Source organism: Barbus barbus (genome assembly GCF_936440315.1).
Source record: "Barbus barbus genome assembly, chromosome: 15".
NCBI lineage: Eukaryota > Metazoa > Chordata > Actinopteri > Cypriniformes > Cyprinidae > Barbus > Barbus barbus.
In genome coordinates, this window is record NC_136743.1 from 3,154,705 (window position 1) to 3,176,579 (window position 21,875).

The 21,875-nt window shown below is 39.9% G+C and overlaps 1 protein-coding gene across 1 annotated transcript in view; it reads left to right on the forward strand.

The window, feature by feature from the left end:
* Window positions 1-21,875, forward strand: part of LOC306881107 (potassium/sodium hyperpolarization-activated cyclic nucleotide-gated channel 2-like) — a gene marked incomplete at its 5' end in the record, with an annotated part of 67,224 nt that overhangs the window by 23,671 nt on the left and 21,678 nt on the right. The window contains one exon of the mRNA XM_079435016.1: window positions 6,097-6,315. Within this exon, the coding sequence (XP_079291142.1) occupies window positions 6,097-6,315 (219 nt within the window). The remainder of the gene's footprint in view (window positions 1-6,096; window positions 6,316-21,875) is intronic.

The following is a 21,875-nucleotide window of genomic DNA, read 5'->3' on the forward strand; positions in this document are numbered from 1 at the left end:
TTGCTTATTGAATTTATTTATTTAATTTTTAATAATATTTTTATTTCATTTAATTTCAATATTCGATTCTTATCATTAATTAAATTAAATTTTATTTAATTTTATTTAATTTTATTTAATTTTATTTAATTTTATATAATTTTATTTAATTTTATTTTATAAAAGGTATATTTCAGGGTTCGGCTTAGTCTAGTTACAGATGGGAAGTCCTTGCAAAAGATATTAGTATGTTCAGAATAGGATACGACCATACTAATATGACTGGCAATAAATAAATGTATAATAAATAACCTTAAATGCTCTGTCTGTCATGGAGTCACCAGGCTCTCTCACCACCACGCAGCGATCCCAATCACCTGAATTCTGAACACCTGCACTCAATCAGCCCCAGCACCTCAGTTCAGTCTTTGTCTGTTCTTGATTTGGATACAGTCTCTCTATTCGCCGAGCTCCTGTATTCCAGCGAACTCACTCCAGTTCTCCTGCGAACAATCTTCATTGAACTAAGATTATCACCTTGAAGTTAGTACTGAAGAACGGCTGACGCTAAGGTGTGTGTGTGTCCTGTTCCTTATTCACCTTCTTCAATCAGGCTATTCCTGTTATATCATCCACCCACACTCGGAGCTCTGCTTCCCATAGCTCCCTATACCTGTTTATGTTGCTCTACTATTAATAAATTACTGGACTTCACTAACCTCCTTGTCCAGCATTTGTGTATATCCTGACACTGTCATTCATTTTGGATAAAAGAATCTGCCAGATGCATGAATGCACATGCATGTGAATGTACTATTTTTGCTGTAGGGTGGGTGACCAAAATCTCATATCATGGTATGAGTAATCTTATATAGCAATATATTTTGTCATCTGCCAAATGTTATGACTTTAGCATACAAAATTGTATAAAAAAATGCTAAATTACACTGTTTTCCCAAATGAAAAATGGACACCACTCGTTTAATTAAACATGCTAAATAGTGCGGTCATGACAACAGCATAGCATTCTATTGCTTGAAAGATTTATTATTACAAATCGTTTAACATTCTTATATTACTAAACCAACCAGTAGCTGTATGCTGGTATTGCCAACCCAGGATACTCAATATACAGTATATGCAGGTTTAGGAGAGTATGTACTGATTTTATAGGCTGCTGTAGAATGTGTCCTTCTCTATCCATTTTATTCACACTATCTGCAAACACAATGTCTCTTAGTGTGTGTGTGTGTGCCCAGAGCTCCAGCATGGACACTCCTTCTGTTTTCAAGGCAAAGTGCTCTCGGCTCATGTATAATTCAGGCCTGTTCCACTGTTCCTACAGTGACCTGCTCCCTCTGACTTTAACACTTTCCTCATTTCCCATTTTTTTTTTTTCATTTCTCAGTCCTTTTCTTCTTCTCTTTAACTTTGCATGCCACATGGGAGAAAAGGGAGGAGAAAAGTATGCAGGCTATGTTTGCAGTGGAATGTCACTTCATGAATACGGTTTACTCCATACTGCATATTGTGGGGTCCAAAAATTTGTCAGAACAGGCTGGCGGCCCGACTGCACTATTACAGGCAGAATCCGAGAGTCTGAGCTTATCGGCCGCAGGGCACGCGTGTCTGTACGGCTAATGAATGTCTTCCCATAATGCCTCTTGCCCTATCACTGCGGACCAGGGCATGAATGAGAGAGTGATCAAGAAAGTGTCTTAGTTCCCCTGAGGCTCATTCGCTCCTATTTTCTCTTCCTTGTTACATACTTTTTCTCACTTTCATACTTCAAGATATTGAAAGTGCATGCCACATGGGAGAAAAGGGAGGAGAAATGTATGCAGGCTATGTTTGCAGTGGAATATGTCACTTCACGAATACTGTTTACTCCATACTGCATATTGTGGGGTCCAAAAATTTGAAGCCACATTGAAAATCCAGACCTTTTTTCATCTACACTTGGAAATCAAAAGAAAGTTTTTAGGATTTTAAAACAAAGAAGTTAAGAATGGTGTCCGGTTATCATCTGGGAAATCAATAGTTATTTTTTCCACTTTCAATCCAATTCTGAGTAAAACATCCTAACAGCCAGATCAGATAAAGATTCATGAAAGGCCAAGTGCACTGCATACAGCAAACTCTGCATGCTGTGTACCCAGAAATGAACATTTGCTGAAAATGTACTTACCCTCAGCCCATCCAAGATGTAGATGAGTTTGTTTCTTCATCAGAATATATTTGGAGAAATGTAGCATTGCATCATTTGCTCACCAATAGATCCTCTGCAGTGAATGGGTGCCGTCAGAATGAGAGTCCAAACAGCTGATAAAAACATCACAATAATACACAAGTGACCCACTCCAGTTCATCAGTATCTCTTGTGAAGCTAGAAGTACGGTGGCAGAGAGAGCTCAACACGCTGCAACTTCAGAAAACACATGAAAATAGAAAAAGCAAATCAAAAAATATCTTCATCAGTTTGACAGCAGGGGCGTGTTCCATAAAAGACGCTAAGAAAAGCGGGGATTAAAGTCCAAAACCTGACTTGAAATAACCTAACAAATCAATCGGGACTAAAGCGGTTCCATAAAGCACAATTCAAGTTCACGCAATCTGACTATTGCTATCCAGGTTCAGTGAGTCAGGATAATGTGACGTACACGCTTATTCTGAAGCAGCCCTTAATGTCGATCATGGATCAAATCGATCCACCATAGCAAACAGCGAATATTTGTGCTGTTTAACGCATTTGAAACATTGTGTTTTCCTCAGTGCATAACTGATACGTCACAGGTATATTTTTTACAACTGTAAATGTCAGAAAGCCATGCAAATATATCCATTTAGCTGTCAGGAGTGGGCGGGGCTTATGCGAGAGAACGAGCGCTGCGGCGCGCATGCGCGCTACACAGACAGAGCAGAATAGAATACTAGCGCAAGAATTCTGAATAAAATATACATTCTGCTAAAATATTTGTTGTTGGACATTAAATGTGACACATAGAATTTTAATTTCCTACATATAAGTGTATTTTTATGATAGCAGCAACTGTTAATCACTAGCTCAAATGAGTTAAATGTGTGTCTCTTATCAGTTAAAATGTACTCTGATTTCTATTATAAATTTACATTTTTAATTCAGTGATTTTAACTTTTGATTGTGTTTTTATGCTTTAAAGAGCCATTTTAGATTGTAATGTTTTAATGTTCTAATAACCATAAAAGGTACAGCATGTACATGCACAAGTAGCCACAATGTTAAAATGTCATTCGCCTACATTTTGGGCACAATACATTAAATACAGTTGGTTGTAGCCTATTTTTTTATTTATTTGATTATTTAAGGTGTATTTTCTGTATACTTTTATTTTTGGACCGATAATAAATTAAACTGACTGTATGTGAGAGAGTCAGTGGTAATATCGATGCGTTCCTATTGGTCAGTGTTGGAGGAGCTCAGCTTAGCCTGACAGTTAGCCTGCTCTGGACCAGGTTAGTTTGCCAGCATAAGTTGCCACAGTGACTGAGCTTGAGCTATGGTAATTTTGCTTTCAGAAACCAAATCAAGTGAAAATAAGTCAGAATTACTGAAATAAGCCTGGCTTATTTGGTAAACTTATTTTATGGAACAGGCCCCAGGTGGTGCAAATGCTCACAACACAAACAAATAAAGAAACACGCTGAAAATGTTCACAATACAACCAAATAAATTTTATTTGCAGTGCGTTTCTTTGTTTGTTTGTGTTGTGAGCATTTTCAGCATGTGTGTTGTAAAATTGAAGTTGTTTTCTTAATTTGTAGGTGTTTTTTCTATTTGCAGCGCGTTGAGCTCTCTCGGCCACCGTATAAAAGCTGTGTGATTGTAAAAAGCAAATCCATCATTAAGGCGTTTTAACTTTAAACCATTGGTTTGGCCAAAGCATAATCAATAATAACGGTTCCTACAGTGAAAAAGTCCATCCTCTGTTTTTCTCTCACATCTGTGCATATTTCTCTCCTGATTCAGAGATGACTTTTTCACTGCAGAAAGTAATATTACAAATAAGAGGACTTGTATTTTAGCGAGCAAAAGTTTAAAGTTAAAATTGTCTTGATGGATTTAAGGATGGTAATTGATGGACTGTGGATGGAGTGCTGTGGATTACTTGTGATGTTTTTATCAGCTGTTTGAACTCTCATTCTGATGGCACCCATTCACTGCAGAGGATCCATTGGTGAGCACGTGTTGCAATGCTACATTTCTCCAAATCTCTTATGATTAAGAAACATTAAGAAACAAACTCCTCTACATCTGGGATGGCCTGAGGGTGAGTACATTTTCAGAAAATCTTCATTTTTGGGTGAACTATTCCTTTAATGGGTCATGATGGGATGCAATAGATCCCGTTTTTTCTCTCTCCTCAGTTCAGGAGTTTGAGCATTTGGGCAGAGGACAGCAACCGTAATTAATCTTGCCTTGGGAATTAGCCGGATGTCAGCACAAGTCAGGCAGCAGACCCATTTTTAAAAAGGGCACATTTAATGGCTTCTTGTTTGAGACTGCTGGCAGACCCTCACCACACACTGATCTCTGTCATCCCGAGACGCCTGACGGCCGGCCGTTCTGCAGCTAGATGCTTTATTTGAGTTCAGAAAGCATCTCAGTAAACATTTTGGTTATAATATGAATTGCTTACAGAATATGAAAACATAATATACCATATCAATAAAATGTGGGATTTACATTCCCCAAAATTTTTTTGACGTTGTACATAAAACAAAGATTATTGGAGAAGGTTTTACAAAGAAAATGCTATTTCAGTCTTTCTACTTCAAAATGTCATGTTTAATTCAATGTGTTACTTGCTGTTTCTTTGCAGTTACTTGGGAAACCTACTAATAAGTTCGGAGTGAAAATTAAGTAAATCATACACATTTTGTTTTTCAGTGTATTTTGAAAAATAAAAGGAGATATCACAATGTAGTAATTTCACTGGAAATTGGACCGAAAATTGATTTATACACTGTAAAAAAAAAAAAACAAACAAAAAAAACTATATATATATATATATATATATATGTATGTATATATATGTATGTATATATATATATGTATATATGTATATGTATATATATGTGTATGTGTATGTATATATATATATATATATATATATATATATATATATATATATATATATATATATATATATACTGTATATATATATATATATATATATATATATATATATATATATACTGTATATATTCCAAAGTTTCAAAGAAAATAAAGTTTATTGGAGTTTTAAAAGGAAATACGATTTCAGTTCACTTCAAAGTTTCACATTTAATTCAGTGTCTTGCTGTTTCTTTGTATTTAAAAAAAAAAAATTACTAGCAATTTTTGAGTGAAGATTGTTTCTATACAATTTCCCCAGCGTATATTATGTAAACATGTTGTTTTTGTTTTGTTTTTTTGATAATACATCAAATAATATAGTTTATTTCTTTATTATTATTTTTTTCTACTTGGAATGTCATCATATCATCATATCTTTCTTGACCCATTATGTGATGTGACTGTCTGTTCTGACATTTGCATACAAAATTGTATTCAAAATATAAAATTACTAAATTGATTTCCTAGATGAATAATGGATGCCACTCACTTAATTAAACATGCAACATAGTTAAGTCATGTGACAACATTGTAGCATTCTACAGTTTGAAAGATTTATTACATATCTTCAATGCTTTACTGTTAATTTATTCCCTTGCCTGGTTCAAATGTGAAGCTGTTTTTGCACTGATTCCAGATTATTTTTAGTTTGTTCTGAATAATCTTATCTGTTGGTCTGCATCCATCAAATGTGAAAAACAAAGGGGTGAAACATTGTAAATAATATTGTTTGAAGTCATGCATGACATTACTGTCATCAAATGTTCACCCTTATGTCATTACAAACTTGCAAATTCTTGATGCTTTTTTCATAAAAATTAAAGTGTATGGAAAATTATAGTGTAAAAGTTATAGACCTCTGCATGCTTCTTACTGGTATGCTGCTTTTAGATTCGCAGTAGGTGTTGTGAACGCTAATTACATGCTGTTTATGTTCTGTGTTGGTCTTTCTCTCTCTGCAGAACGACACGTGGAGTGAGCTGTACTCGTTTGCCGTGTTTAAAGCCATGAGTCACATGTTGTGCATAGGTTACGGTCGTCAAGCTCCGGAGAGTCTCTCTGATATCTGGCTGACGATGCTCAGCATGATCGTCGGTGCCACCTGCTACGCTGTCTTCATCGGACACGCTACAGCCCTCATCCAGTCACTGGACTCCTCACGACGCCAGTACCAGGAGAAGGTAAAGCAAGTGTGCATGCATGTGGAATCAATCACCTAATTAAGCAAATGTTTGCAGATATAAGCTGATTTAATGAGGTTCAATGCCCAAATGTATTGTTGTGTTGAATCTGTTTGAATTTGCTCTGAATCTAACTCAAAAGTCAGGTCAGATAATTCACTCATTTAATGAATCAATGGATTATATCAAAGTTCATTCGGTGGCCATTTTGGAAGCATCTATGGGAAGCTATTTTTAGCTTACCACAGGATAAAAAAGGTAATGGGTTATAGGTTTTATAGGTTTGCAATGCTAACTTTTTTTTTTTCTCCAGAATTTAGGGTTAGGGTTATATAGTGATATAGTTTTCTTCTCACAATTCAGATTTTCTTTCTTAGAATTGCTATTTTGACTTTACATCACAATTATGACATTTTTCTCAGAATTGCAACTTGCAACTCTGACAAATCTTTTCAGAATTGCAATATAAAAGCACAATTGTTAATTTATAAGTTGAAATTGCAAAATATAAACACGCAATTCTGTGAAAAAAGTATGCAAGATGTTTCTCACAATTGTGAGTTTATAGGTTTTTTTTTTTGCAATTCTGACGGGGAGCAGCTGAGGGTTCGGTGCCTTGCTCAAGGGGACCTCAGTCGTGGTATTGAGGGTGGAGAGAGCACTGTACATTCACTCCCCCCACCTACAACTCCTGCCGAACCTGAGACTCGAACTCGCAACCTTTGGATTACGAGTCCGACTCTCTAACCATTAGGCCACGACTGCCCCACTTTCTGCCTATAAACCATTAAACCATTACCAGAAGTATAAATTGGGCTTTACCCCTTGTTTGGATTATATTAAAAGGGGGGTTGACTGATTGTTTTCTAGGCTTGATTGTGTTTATGGGGTGCAGTCAAACATGTGTTCATGCTTAGTTTTGAAAAAAACGCATTATTTTTCACATAATTTATGTTTGTTCCACACCTCTCTGTTCCTTCTCTGATAAATGCCCCGATTATTTCCTGGTTTCATGAAGCCCCTCCCTCAGAAATACACGATGGGCTCAGATTGGTTAGCTGGTCTAGTGTGAGAACAGTCGCAGAACCTGTGCAAGCACGGCTTTTAATGGTATGTTTTTTTTGTTTGTTGTTGGTTCATACTTTTAGATACGCAGTTATTTGTAAGTGCTACTGCTTCTGTTAGCTTTTAATATACGTTTTATCCAAATTAAAGCCCTAATAAAGCACGGCAACCACACGCGCGTCCATGTATAACGCTTCTCATAGCTATGTGAAAATAAGTGTATAAATAACAGTTTGTTGGAGCTGATCTGACGATCTGAATGAGAGAGAGAGATGCAGAGCATGTGCAGAGCAGGTAACAGAGTAACGTAATATTTAAAAACGTATAAAAAAAAAGTAATATTAATATGTAATTTAAAGAAATAGTTTAATTTAGGGAATCATTTATGATTTTATAAAGAATTTGAACAGAATCACTGTTACGGCGATTCACTGAACGAGCCGTATAACAAACTCTGCACTGGATATTAAAATCCAAAAATATAGTGAAAACACTATTTAACAGCACAGTAACAAGATCGGCAGATTAAGACATTAACTTGTGAGCACAAAACACAAGATACGTCTCTTTTCAATATAAATAAGATTTTATTTATATAAACCTAAGACATAAACTAATCTAACACATGAACACAAGCATTCACATGTTGCAGAAAGAGAGAAAGTGAGGAAAGGGTGAGTTTAAGAGAATGAAAATGTGATATCCCAAGTTTATAGCAATATGTTCAATTGCATAGACCTTAACAACCATCGATCACTTATTTAACCCTCACTTTGAGTTTCTCAATGAGGCTACAATTTATATTAACTGCACCTGATTCAGTTAGAACCTGGAGGTGTTACTTGCTTGCTTTGCTAAGGGAATCCCTTTGTGTCGTCCTCGTCGTTGCAGACGGGGGTTCCCCCGAAGTGTCTGATTGGTTGAGAGTTCAGTAGTCGTGAAGTGAAGTCTTGGGAAGCCAATAGAGTTGTGGCTGGTTGAAGTTTTGAGGCGGTCACAGACTCCAGTTGAACTCGGAGACGAGACGTGGTGGCAAAACTTAACTGAGTACACGAAACTCACAACGGAAAAGAGAATAAATGAAAGTAAAAGAATAAAAGGATGTAACGAGACTAGGTTAGTTTTCTTCTCATTATGGTAGCAGCTGGCACATGGGCCAGAGCATGCTCAAAGAGCAGAGTCAAAACGCGGTGGCAGAAGAGGAGAAGGGAGAGGACCAAGAGAGCATTTTTAAGAAGAAGAGAGCATTTGATGGTGTCCTGAGTTTTTAAACTCGGCTTTCAGACTGTCCCATCTGGACGTCTTGACCAATTAGATACTGTCCTTGCTTGGGGTGTTGCTCTGTTCCTCCACCCAATCAATAAATCAACATGTTATCTGTTCAGTCAGAGGTCCGAACTTCGGCTCCACCATGGTTCCTAGCTCCCTCCTGTCCACCGTGGCCCATTTGTCCACTGGCTCCACCGGGCTCCCTCGGTTCTCCGGCTCCGCCTTGGTCTGTCGTTGACTATCCTGCACCTTGGGACTCCATTCCTCCGGCTGCGCCTCGTCCCTTCGTCCCTCCGGCTCCGTCAGGCTCCTCCATCCCTTCGGCTCCTCCTCAGTCCTTTGTCGCTCCAGCTCCACCACATCCATCTGGATCCCTGTCTCCGTCTCAGTCGCCGGCGCCATCTGCTCAGTAAAGACAAAATTGCTCTGTTGGCTGTGGAGTATGTCAAACATGATTAAAAGATGTCAAGTATGTCAAATATGATTAAAAGATGAATGAGACAAAACTACAGAATGTCACATTTTATTATTAGCCGTTTCAACACATAGATATTTTACCAAATAAAAAGAACAGCACTTTTAGAGTTCATCCCACTCATTGATGTGAGCATAAGTATTGGGACAGTTGAACATAAGGCAGATATAAAAGATTAAAAGCTATTATTTAGTTGCAGATCCCTTGCGCACAATCACAGCAGTGAGTCTGTGACCCATAGACATCACCAGACTCTTGGTCTTATCCTTTGAAATGCTTTTCCCAGCCTTTAATGCAGCCAATTCCAATTGTTGCTTGTTTTGGGGAGTTTCTGCCTTTACTCTCCTCTTCAGCTGGTGAAATTCATGTTCAATCGGATTTAAATCTGGAGATTGCCTTGGGCAATCTAACACTTTCCATTTCTTTGCCCTTATAAATTCCTTGACTGAACTGGCAGAGTTGTTCCAGAGGCAGCCATTCATGCCCATGCCACGACACCACCTCCACCATGCTTTACAGATGAGGCTGTATGCTTGGGATCATTGCAGTTCCCTTTTTTTCTCTCCACATTTTTGCTTTCCCATCACTTAGATAAAGGTTCATCTTTGTCTCATCGGTCCATAAACACAGTTCCAAAACTCTTCTAGCTCACTTTTGTGCTTTTTTGCAAACTCTAATCTTGCCTTTCTATTTTTGGTGCTGGTCAGAGGTTTGCATCTTGCTGTGTAGCATCTGTAATTCTGTGTCAAAGTCTCCTGAGGACAGTAGATTGTCAGAGCATCACCCCAGCTTTCTGGAAGTTGTTGGTGATTTTACAGACATGTCTTTTAGGGTTCATTTTCACAGCTTTTGATTTGTCTGTCATCAACTACTGCGGTTTTCTCAGCCGATCAGGTCGTTGTTGGTTGCTGGTGTCGCTCGTGGTTTCCAAACTCCATGCCCTTTGTTTTTGCTATAGCTCTAATTGACTTCCTCTTTTCTTTTAACATCCAAATTGCTTGCTTTTCTCTCAAAGTCAGCTCCCTCATCTTCATCCTGATTTGTGTGTGTCATCATCGATTGCCAGATTCAGAATATAGAAGTAATGGATATAACTGATACGACACATTCCCTGCTTTTAATATCTGAAGAATTAATGCAACAGGACACAGCTGATCACTTAGAAAGACCTGTGAGGCAACTGTTCCAATACTTATGATCACATCAGATAGAGGGATGAAACTCTAAAAGTGCTGAACTTCTTAGCTGGTAAAACATCTGTGTTGAATCACCCAATAATAAAATGTGACATTCTGTAGTTTGTCTCCTATTCATCTTTTAATCATATTTGTAATTGTCTTGACTCCATAGCCAACAGAGAAATGTTGTCTTTACTGTTCCAATACTTTTGGAGGGCACTCTATATAATTAATAACTTTCACTAGTATTTTTTTGTGCTATATGCTGTGTATATAGCGATATTAATTTTCTTTTTAAGCTTTAATGTATTTATTCCAGTTTTAGTAATTTTAGTAAACTTATTTTATTTCAGTTTGTTACCAGGGCAACATTTCTTCAAGTTTAAGTTGTTCATCTAATATTGGTTTTATTTTATCATGTGTTTATTTTATCAACACTAAAATAACTTCGATTATAAATGATTTGTAAGAGTTTTAGTTAACAATAACAACACTGTCTGACACTTGATACTTTTCAGTGCAGACATAACGTTAGCTCCTTAGTTTATTAGTCTTGAATTCAGTCTTGAAACTCTCATTATCGAGGAACCCATTGCTTCACCTCATAATGCTACTCCTCCATCCATTAGAACTCATTAAAGTCACAATTGTTCCATCTGCCTGCGCAGCTAATGTTTGTGCAGCTGTCACGGTTTGTTTGTTGCTGTAGCTTTGACTCAGCAGCTCTTCAGATGCTGTTGCGTTGATTGGATAATGACTGCTAATGTGACAGATATGCATTTGCTCTTCTGACTGTGTGTTTGTTTTCACTGCAGGCTCTATTAGCCGATGAGACCGCAGCTATAGCGTCAGCTAATGTACTACCTACCGCACTGCTGACTTGGTTGTGGCTGTCATATTTCTGTGTGGCGTGTTTGTAACAGTAGATTAGACTTGGCGCGGCTTCAGCGTTCCTGGTCGGCCAATCGTTTAGCAGCTCTGTTACCATGCATAAAGATTGGTGGAGGCAACGGAGCGCTCTGATTGGTCGCTTTGAAATGGAGGGATTGTCTCCCGCCTATTTTAGCCAGTAATTTGAGGCGAGTGTATATCATCAAGTGGAGGAAGGACACTCGTTGCGTATACGATTTATGTGCGTGTGTGCGCACGCAATATTACAGTCTCTCTCGGGACGAGCTAAAATTGATGAGGCAGCAGATTAGTGTCCTGCCAGTGTCCTCGTGAATTTGACGTAGGTGTGTGTGTGGTGCACTGTGATTCTGTCCTTGAAAGTGCCGTAATGAACTGATGGGAGCGAGGGAGGGAGGGAAATAGAAAGAAAGACAGAGAGATATAGGGGGGTTGGGAATAGACCTGTAGGGGTCAGGGACGAGTGACCTGCTTCTCTGTGCTGTCAGCTGCGCTCCGTCAGGAAAATTCTCCTCTTGAACCGCCGCTTCAGTTTTAAAGTGACAGTTCACACTGCAGAAATTATGTTCTTATTATGTCCGTATTTTTGTCTTGTTTTCCAGGACAAATATCTTAACGTTCTTAAATCAAGATGCATTGACTTGAAGTAAAATGACTTTTGAGTCAAAAGAAAAAAAAAATATCTGTTAATGGGATAAGACTAATCATTGTTTTCCATTTGAATTACGTTTATTTTCTCACTAACAGATATGCTTTTTCTTGTTTTAATTGAGCAAAAACTCAAATTTGATACATTTTTTTTTTTTTATTTTTTTTTAGGAAGCGAGAAGTAAATCAAGTAAATGTATCTTGATATATGATTTAGATATTTGTACTGTAAGACAGACAGTTTTTGCAGTGCACCTTTTTTAATGTACTTTTATGTCTCACCTTAATAGCAAAGAAAATGTGCTATATAAATAGAAATGTATTATAATAATAATTATTATTATTTATAAATATACAGTACTGTTCAAAAGTTTGGGCTTGGTAAAAAAGTTTTAAAATAAGTCTCTTTTGCACACTAAAGCTGCATTTGTTTGATTTAAAAATACAACAAAAACACTAATATTGCAAAATTTTATTACAATTTAAAATTACTGAGTATATTTTAAATGTAATTTTATTTCTGTGATGCACAGCTGAATTTTCAGCATCACTACTCCAGTTTTCAGTGTCACATGATACTTCAGAAATCATTCTAATATGCTGATTTGCTGCTTAAAGGGGACCTATTATGCTCCTTTTTACAAAATGTAAAATAAGTCTCTGATATCCCCAGAGTATGTATGTGAAGTTCAAAATACCCGACAGATAATTTTTTTTTATAGCTTGCTAAAATTGCCACTTTTATGGTATGAGCCAAAACATGTGAATTTGAGAATGTTGCTTTAATGCAAATGAGCTCTCGCTCCCGGAGAAGATTGCGGAGCTTCAGGAGCTACAGAAAACATACTCTGTTTAACAGTCAGTCATCTGATTGTACTGTGTATAATAAATTCGCATTTGTGAATTACACAGAGAGGGAGCAGAGCACGATAAAAATAACAACAAAGCTGGTCTCATGGTGCATGGCATGCTATCACAAACTTTATAAGTCCCACTCGTGAATATGAGCTCAACAAACTGAAGCAATCGACTCGCATTGCTTTCATATGCAACTTTTAACTACGGAGTCGGACTGCAGCTTCTCACTCAGGTCTGTGCTTATGCTTATAGGGCAACGTCACAAATGGGCGGGACTTTTTATGATTTTTTTAGATTATAAATAAATGAGTTGGTGGATTTTTACCATTATAGGCTGGTTGTTTCCACACACTGCGGCCACAACTGTTCAAACACCTTATAAAAGTGATTTTTGCATAATAGGTCTCCTTTAAGAAACATATCTGATTATCGATGTTGAAAACAGTTGTGCTGCATCATATTTTTGCAATAGCTCTTTTTATATATATATTTTTAGGATGCTTTGCTGAATAGAAAGATCAGCATTGATTTGAAATAGAAATCTTTTGTAACAAATGTTTTGACTGTCAATTTTAATCAATTAAATGCATCCATACAGAATAAAAGTATTAATTTCTTTTACAAAGCAAACTTTGGAACAGTAGTGTATTTTCTATAATTATCTGCTTACCATTAAGCCACTCAAAGCATGCATTAGAATCTAAATTAGTTATTTAGCAAAAAAAAGTATGTTTCAATCAACATGAGAGTGAATAGGTAATAAAATTTGCATGATTTTCATTTTTAAGGTGATCTGTATCCTTCAGAGGAATATTCATTATGTTGAGACTGTCTGTGCCGCTCCGCACCTGAAACCCGTACCTGACCTGAATCGCTTATGTACTACAAAGATACAGTCACAGACGACGTGACTCATCACACTCTGCTTTCAAGTAGGAAAAATGTATGCAGACATGCAGTCTGCCAGTGTTATATGAAGCATCTGAAAGACTGTCGTCCCTCAGGACACCTCGAGCTCAGACTTCAGCGTCTTATGAGAACTGATCAGCGGTTGATAAAAGAGCGGCTGGTTTCGTGGATTGTTTGTTAGATCTTTCTGTCTGTCCTTGCCCCGGGTGTGTTTTGGACACAGACAGTCCTGTGAAATTTCATGCCGTGTTTCTTACAGCGCCGGAAGAGGAAGGATGACACATACATTTATATGATTGTGTGTCCCTCCACGTATTTTATATTGAACGTTGCCGTTTGATTTGCGTCATAGCTGTGAGCTCCCTCACATTCAGCTCGGCTGCTGTTTCTGCTCAGTGTCTGTGTGTGTGTGTGTGTGCATTGCTTATTTTTATCGCTGCTATAAAAGTGTGTTGACGGAGTACTAAATCTGGAAGGCTGGGAAGCGGTCTGGATACTAAAAGAGATTGACAGAGCCGGGCAGATTAGAGAAGGTAGAAGAAAGAAGCTTCTCTGCTGTCCCGATGCGATGGAGACACAAACGTGGCAATAGCTTTCTTAAAATAAGATGCTTCAATCTGATAGGCTGGATTTCAATGCTGTTGCAATGGTTTTCAGATGTGCACATCCCAGGAAATACAAGTTGTTTTGACTCTGAAGGTGTCCTGTGGGCAAATAAAAAACTTGAGCATAAAAGTCTTCTTATATACTGTACTATTTTAATGTTATTTCACAAAATGCTTAGTTAATGCATATCTTTTTTTTTGTCTTATCTCACATGATTCATTATTATATGCTTTCTACTTAAAAATTAGCTAATAGATGGACAGCTAGATTTACAAGTGTAAAGCTTTAAATGTGGTGTTTTAGAGAGCTCATGAGTACGATAGTACACATTTGGACAGCCTGTGTCAGAGAGACACCGCAGTCTCCACCAACGACACTCACCAGATCCCAATCCCCTGATTTCTGATCACTGGCACCTGTCAGCACTAATCAGCAGCACTATATCCCTGCACTCCTCCCATTCACTCACTGTCTGGTCTCAAACTTTCCATGTTGACTAACCTGACCCACTTACCTTTTGTCTACTTACCAGTTGCTCCAGTGTTCCTATGCCTGTTCTCCACCGCTCCTGTTCTCCACCGTCTCCATACTCCACTGTTACCTCCGGATCCCCTGGAAAAGAAAAAAGGACATTCACACTCAGATAAGCCCTTAGAGACATTCCCATTCCCTGCCTGCTTACCTGGACATTCTGCTCATCTCGTTCCCCTGTGCTACTACTCAATAAACCTGTTGATTGTATTGCACTTACCTCTGTGTCCTGTGTCTATCTGCTGACAGAAGACCAGACCAGGACCGACGACCGGAGATGGAGTTCCCGAACTCCACCGCTGCTAATACCTTCAAAGAGCTGGTCAGCGCTCTTCGAAGAGCTCTCTCTCCAGTCACACACCCTCAGTCTGTCTCTGCCAGTCCCATGGCCATCCCTGCAAACTATTCGGGTGAGGCGGTTGAATATAGCGTTTTTTTTACTCCAAGTTTCACTCTACATAGAGATGCAACCCCATAAATTTTCCAGCGAACAGGCTAAAGTTGCCTTCCCGATCTCCTTGCTAACCGGACGGGCATTGCTCTGGGCACATCTGGAACTCACAGACCACTATAATTAACTCTTTCTTTTCCCACTTCATTGCCGACCAACTCATCCGCCTCCGTTAGGGAGATTGGCCAGTGACTATACTCTGCAGGTCCGGACTCTGGCGGCCTCGTGTGGATGGAACGAGGCAGCGCTACTCGCTGCTTACCGTCAGGGCTTGGATCCACAGATCAGAGCCCAGATGGCGATCTATGATGACACTGTCGGTCTGGAGAGCCTTATGCAGAAGGCCGTTAAGATCTCCCAACGTCTCACGGCTTGTCAGCCGGACATAACCGCTCATTCTCCATCATTTCATTTCAGTACCTCAGGTCACTATGAATATTGGGCCATGCTGTATGGCCTTTCCAACTCTCCGTCTGTCTTCCAGGGGTTTATGAACGAGGTGTTCCGGGAGTTCCTCCACCGGTTTGTCATCGTGTACATAAATAATATCCTGATCTACTCTCTGAACCTGGCTGAACATCGCCATCACGTGACACAGGTCCTACGCCAACTCAGGAAACACCACTTCTACCTGAAGCTCGAGAAGTGTGAGTTCCACCGCACCACGGTCCAGTTCCTCAGCTACATCCTCAGTGCGGATGGGATCCAGATGGACCAGGGGAAGGTCCAAGCCATCCGGGACTGGCCCCAACCTCAGTCATTAAAGGAACTCTAACGATTCCTCGGCTTCGCAAATTTCTATCGGAGGTTCATACTGAACTTCAGTCTCCTCTCAGCCCCCCTCACTTCCATGCTCCTTCAGAAACACAAGTCTCTGTCCTGGAACTCCGAAGCTCGAGCTCCAGGAGGCCTTCTGCACTGCTCCCATCCTCTCCCATCCTGAACCCCAAATCCAATTCATAGTGGAAGTGGATGCCTTCACCACCGACGTGGGAGCAGCGCTGTCTCAATACCACAGAGAGCCTCCCTGACTCCACCCATGCGCTTACTTCTCCAGGAAGCTTTCCACAGCGGAGCGCAACTACGATATTGGTAATCGGGAGCTGCTCGCCATTAAACTGGCGCTGGAGGAATGGAGACACTGGCTGGAGGGAGCTCAACACCCCTTTACGGTTATCACTGACCACAAAAACCTGGAATATCTCCGAAGTGCTAAGAGGTTAAACCCCCGGCAGGCTCGCTGGGCCCTCTTCTTTAACCAGTTCCAGTTTTCCATCACGTATCGACCCGGAGATGGCATCCCGGAAAATGTTGTCTCCGACCGTGGGCCACAGTTTGTCTCCCGAGTCTGGAAGGCATTCTTCAAACTCCTCAATGTCACCGTCAGTCTCTCCTCAGGGTATCACCCCCAGACTAACGACCAGACTGAGCGGAAGATTCAGGAGATTGGGAGATATCTCCGGGCCTACTGCCATGACAACCAGCACAGCTGGAACCACTTCCTCCTGTGGGCCGAGTATGCACAAAATTCCCTCAAGCAAACCACCACCGGCCTCACCCCTTTCCAGTGCTTACTCGGCTACCAACCCCCTCTGTTTCCCTGGACAGAAGAGCCCTCCGACATTCCAGCTGTCGACCACTGGCTCCGAGCGAGAGAGTTTGGGACTCAGCTCATGTCCAACTCCAGCAGGCAATGCGGAGACACAAGACCTATGCAGATACCCGTCGGTCTGCCACCGCAGTCTATCGTCCTGGAGATAAGGTCTGGCTCTCCACCCGGAATCTGCATCTCCGCCTGCCCTGCCAGAAGCACTTACCCCTGTGTCTATCTGCTGACAGCCTGTAATTTTATTTATAATATTTGAGAATTTTTGTAGGATTTACACTTTCTTACAAATATTTTATAATTTGCATTTAGAACTTTCATATTTTTTTAAAGAACGTCTAAATATAAATCTCAGTTCATTTGTTCTAAATCTGTGACAAATCTGTTACATTGTTGCACTTTCTCCTTGGATCTGTTCCAATGTTAAGTCACGTGAGCCAGCTGATCCCTCATTGGTTAGAGAGATATTTCATGTGCATAATTTATGTTCATGGTTTTGCTCATAGCATCATTTCCAGATTTCAAGTACAGGTGCTGTTTTGTTAAATAATTTCTGTTTAGCAGTTTGAGTGGGAATTAGTGCTGCGTCTAGAAAATATTACAATGCACCTGTTCTGCAGAAGTGTCATAAAGCATTTTCAGAGGAACAGACATTTTATTTGCGCTGTGCAACATATTTCTTTGTTTATCATGTCACTTTCTCATTGTACCTTTAGAGACACTTACTTCATTAGCAAATAAACAATTTAATCAGAGTTAAATACCATTTATGAAAGGAATAATACTATTATTCAGCAAGGATGCATTAAATTGATTAAAAGTGACAGTAAAGACATTTATAATGTTGCAAAAGATTTCTATTCTATTAAAATAAATGCTGTTCTTTTGAACCTTCTATTCATCAAAAAATCTTGAAAAATAGTGTATCACGGTTTTCACAAACATATGAAGCAACACAGCTGTTTTTAACATTGACAATAATCAGAAATGTTTATTAAGCAGCAAATAAGCTTATTAGAATTATTTCTGAACAATCATGTGACACTGAAGACTGGAGTAATGATGCTGAAAATTCAGTTTTGATCACAGGAATAAATTGCATTTTACAATATATTACAACAGAAAACAGCTATATTAAAATGAAATAATATTTCACAATATTGCTGTATTTTGGTGAGACTTTTAGAAACGGTCTAGATGTATTGTAACTGCAAAGTCTTATTTTCCTGGGTTTTTAGTCACCGTCGTCTGCTGGTCTGTTTTTGAGGAGTAAGCTATCTCAGTTAAATCCCTAAGCGGCAGGTGAAAATGAAACAAACTCTGGCTGATCTCCTTGTGCGTCAGTCAGACGGTTTGTTCCTCTCCAAACTAATGGTTCTTATCCAGAATAAGCTGCAGTGTGCGTTTGATATTTTGGCGATAATTAAAAGTCTGGTTGTGTGACTCTAAGTCATGGATCCCCGCTGCTCCAGTGCTCACGGGGGGTCTGAAATATTTTTCAGGAAATAACAAGAGAAGAATTTCAATTAGCCCTAATGCCTCTTCTGCTATTGTCATGCTTTGTGTTCTTTGATTGGGCGTTGAGCTGAAACTCTCTCTCTTTCTCTCTTCTGCAGTCAGCAGCTGCCACTGCCGCAGACTGACACCAAACCGTATCTCTCGGGTTTCACTGAGCTTTCCTTACCGCCCGCTGCTGCTCTGAACAGCCTGAGGAAACAGGCATGACAAAAATCCCTAGATCTACTCTCTCTCTCTGCTTCTCTTTGTTGCTCTAACCTTCTGGAATCATTCGTCTTCTCGGTGCAGAACAGTCTAATATCCGTAATCACCTGATTCTTTCACTTCATCCATTAGCGATCTCAAAATATGCTAGAGTAAACATTGAGACTATTAAATGAATGCAGTACTTCATCAGTGTTGTTGAAGCCCTGGCTCTTAATGCATGTTTTTTCCTTCTGGAGCATCAGTGAGCATTTGAACCTTCTGTAATAGTTGAAAATGAGTCCCTCAGTTGTCCTCAGTGTGGAAAGATGAATCCCAAAATCATAGTCATTGTTGGAAAGGGTTCAAATACACAATAATGCTGGAAAACCAAATAATTTGTGGGACCTGAAGGATTTTTCTGAAGAACAGCAGGCAGTTTAACTGTTCAGGACAAACAAGGGACTCATGAACAACTATCACTAAACAAAAAAAAAAACACAGCTTTGGATCGTTGCTAAACAAGATGTCAAGGAGCTCCAACAGAAATATAGGCCCACAACATCAAAAATATAGCAGTATATTTCATTGAAGTGAAGTGACATTCAGCCAAGTATGGTGACCCATTCTCGGAATTCGTGCTCTGCATTTAACCCATCCAACGTGCACACACACAGCAGTGAACACACACACACCGTGAACATACACCCGGAGCAGTGGGCAGCCATTTTTATGCTGCAGCGCCCGGGGAGCAGTTGGGGGTTCGGTGCCTTGCTCAAGGGCACCTCAGTCGTGGTATCGAGGGTGGAGAGAGCGCTGTACATTCACTCCCCCACCTACAATTCCTGCCGGCCGGAGACTCGAACCCGCAACCTTTGGATCACGAGTCCAACTCTCTAACCATTAGGCCACGACTTCCACCATTGTACACATGGGGTGCTTTTTATCCCTGTGTTCACCAAACCCATCTTGAGTGTTTGCTGCTAAAAAGCTCATTTTTTAGTTTCATCTGACCATAAAAGCCAGTCCCATTTGAAGTTCCAGTCGTGTCTGATAACTGAATATGCTAGATCTAGATCTAAGATGGCACTGCAGATGGCAGCTACAGTGCTTTGCTCTTCAGTGTTTGTACTGTTTTTGTTTTTTATGTTTTATCAGTTTTACCAGGGATGACCTGCTGAACATTTGGCAGAACACACCACAAAATCTTTTACCGGATTTTGATTATTCGGACGTTTTGCTGGACATTGTAGTTGGCGGAGCCGTAGCTCTGGTCAAACGCTTCAGGATGCGCACACGGGGGAAGCGAGCCGGCGCGCTTGTGAAGCTTCGTCAGTGCGGATTTAGAATGATGTTGCCTAGCATCCATCTAGCGAATCTCTACTCTCTACCCAACAAAACGGACTAACTCCTTCTGCTCTCCTGGACAAACGAGGATTTTTCACTTAAACCTGGCTGAATGGCGATGTACTAGACAGCATGCTACAACTGCCTAACTTCCAGCTGATCAGAGCATATCACGACGCGGAATCAACGGGGAAATCGCGCGACGGCTGGACGTGCTTTTACATCAATGAAAGGTGGTGTACAGATGTAACGGTGTTAAAGAAGATGTGCTGTTCAGAATCGGTCTTCATTACATTTACATTTAGTCATTTGGCAGACGCTTTTATCCAAAGCGACTTACAATTGGGGAATACAAAAAGCGATTCATCTTGAAGAGGCAATCATTAACTGCAAGCCGTTCTATTCGCCGTGGGAGATTTGTTCGTTCATTCTCGTGAGTGTCTACATTCCACTGCAAGTGCACGTCAAGTCAAGTCAAGTCAAGTCTGCTTTATTGTCAATTCTTCCACATGTACAGCACATACATACAGAGAATTGAAATTGCGTTACCCTCAGACCCTTGGTGTAAACAGTTAACATTAAACACGTTCAAATACAGATAATACGGTTTAAACATATGTACATACAACTCTATAGCTATACAAGTAAGGACATTGTAGAAAAAAAAATAAAGAAATAGATAAAGTGGCATAAGGCGCATGGCAGATAGTGCAAACCAGTTAAATAAAAACAAAACTGTGCAGATATATTTGTAGTGCAAAAAGAGCTTATCAATCTAAGAACATAGATAGATAGATAACTGAGAATAGATAAAGTGACATAAGGCACATGGCAGAATAGATGGAGTGCAAACCAGTTAAATAAACCAAAACTGTGCAGATATATGTGTAGTGCAAAAAGAGCTTGTCAGTCTGAGGACATTGTAGAAAAATAAAAAAGATAGATAATAGACGTGAGCTCAGCTTTACAGATACTCGCCGATCTGATCACAGACACAGAACAAAAACACCCGGACTCTGTTTTAATCATTCTCAGGGACTTTAATAAAGCAAATCTCTCCTGCGAACTGCCAAAATACAGACAGCACGTCACATGTCCCACCAGAGACAGTAATATATTGGATCACTGTTACACAGCGATAAAGGACGCATATCACTCTGTCCCACGGGCAGCTTTAGGACTCTCTGATCACTGTTTGGTTCATCTTATTCTGACCTACAGGCAGAAACTTAAATTTGCAAAACCTGTAATAAGAACTGTTAAAAGATGGACTAATGAAACAGAGCGGGATTTACAAACCTGTTTCTCTCTCACTGATTGGACTGTTTTCGAAGCTGCTGCAAACTATCTGGACGAGCTCACAGAGACTGTAACATCTTATATCAGTTTCTGTGAGGATATGTGCATTCCTACCAAGACTCATCTAACTTACAACAACGACAAACCATGGTTCACTGCAAAACTCAGACAGCTCCGTCAGGCCAAAGAAGATACTTACAGAAAGGGGGATAAAGTCCTGAATAAACAGGCCAAATACACACTGGAAAAGGAGATCAGAGTAGCAAAGAGGAATTATTCTGGCAAGCTAAGGAACAAATTCTCTTCCAGTGCTCCTGCTTCAGTGTGGAAAGGTATGAAAGATATCACCAGTTACAAGACACCATCCCCCCCAGCACTGTTGAGAATCAACAACTGGCAGACGACCTGAATGAGTTCTAATGCAGGTTTGAAAAACACCCCACACCCGCCCTGAACACCTCTCCACACAACCATTCACACCTCCAACAACCCCCCCCCCCCCCCCACACCTACAATTCAGATCAGCGAAGATGACGTGCGCCAGGTCTTCAAAAAGAACAAAAGTAGGAAAGAACCAGGCCCAGACAGTGTCACCAGCCTGCCTAAAAATCAGTGCTGACCAGCTAGCCCCCATCTTCACACAGATCTTCAACAGATCACTGGACTTGTGCGAAGTCCCCTCATGCTGGCTGTCTGGTGCAGTAATAA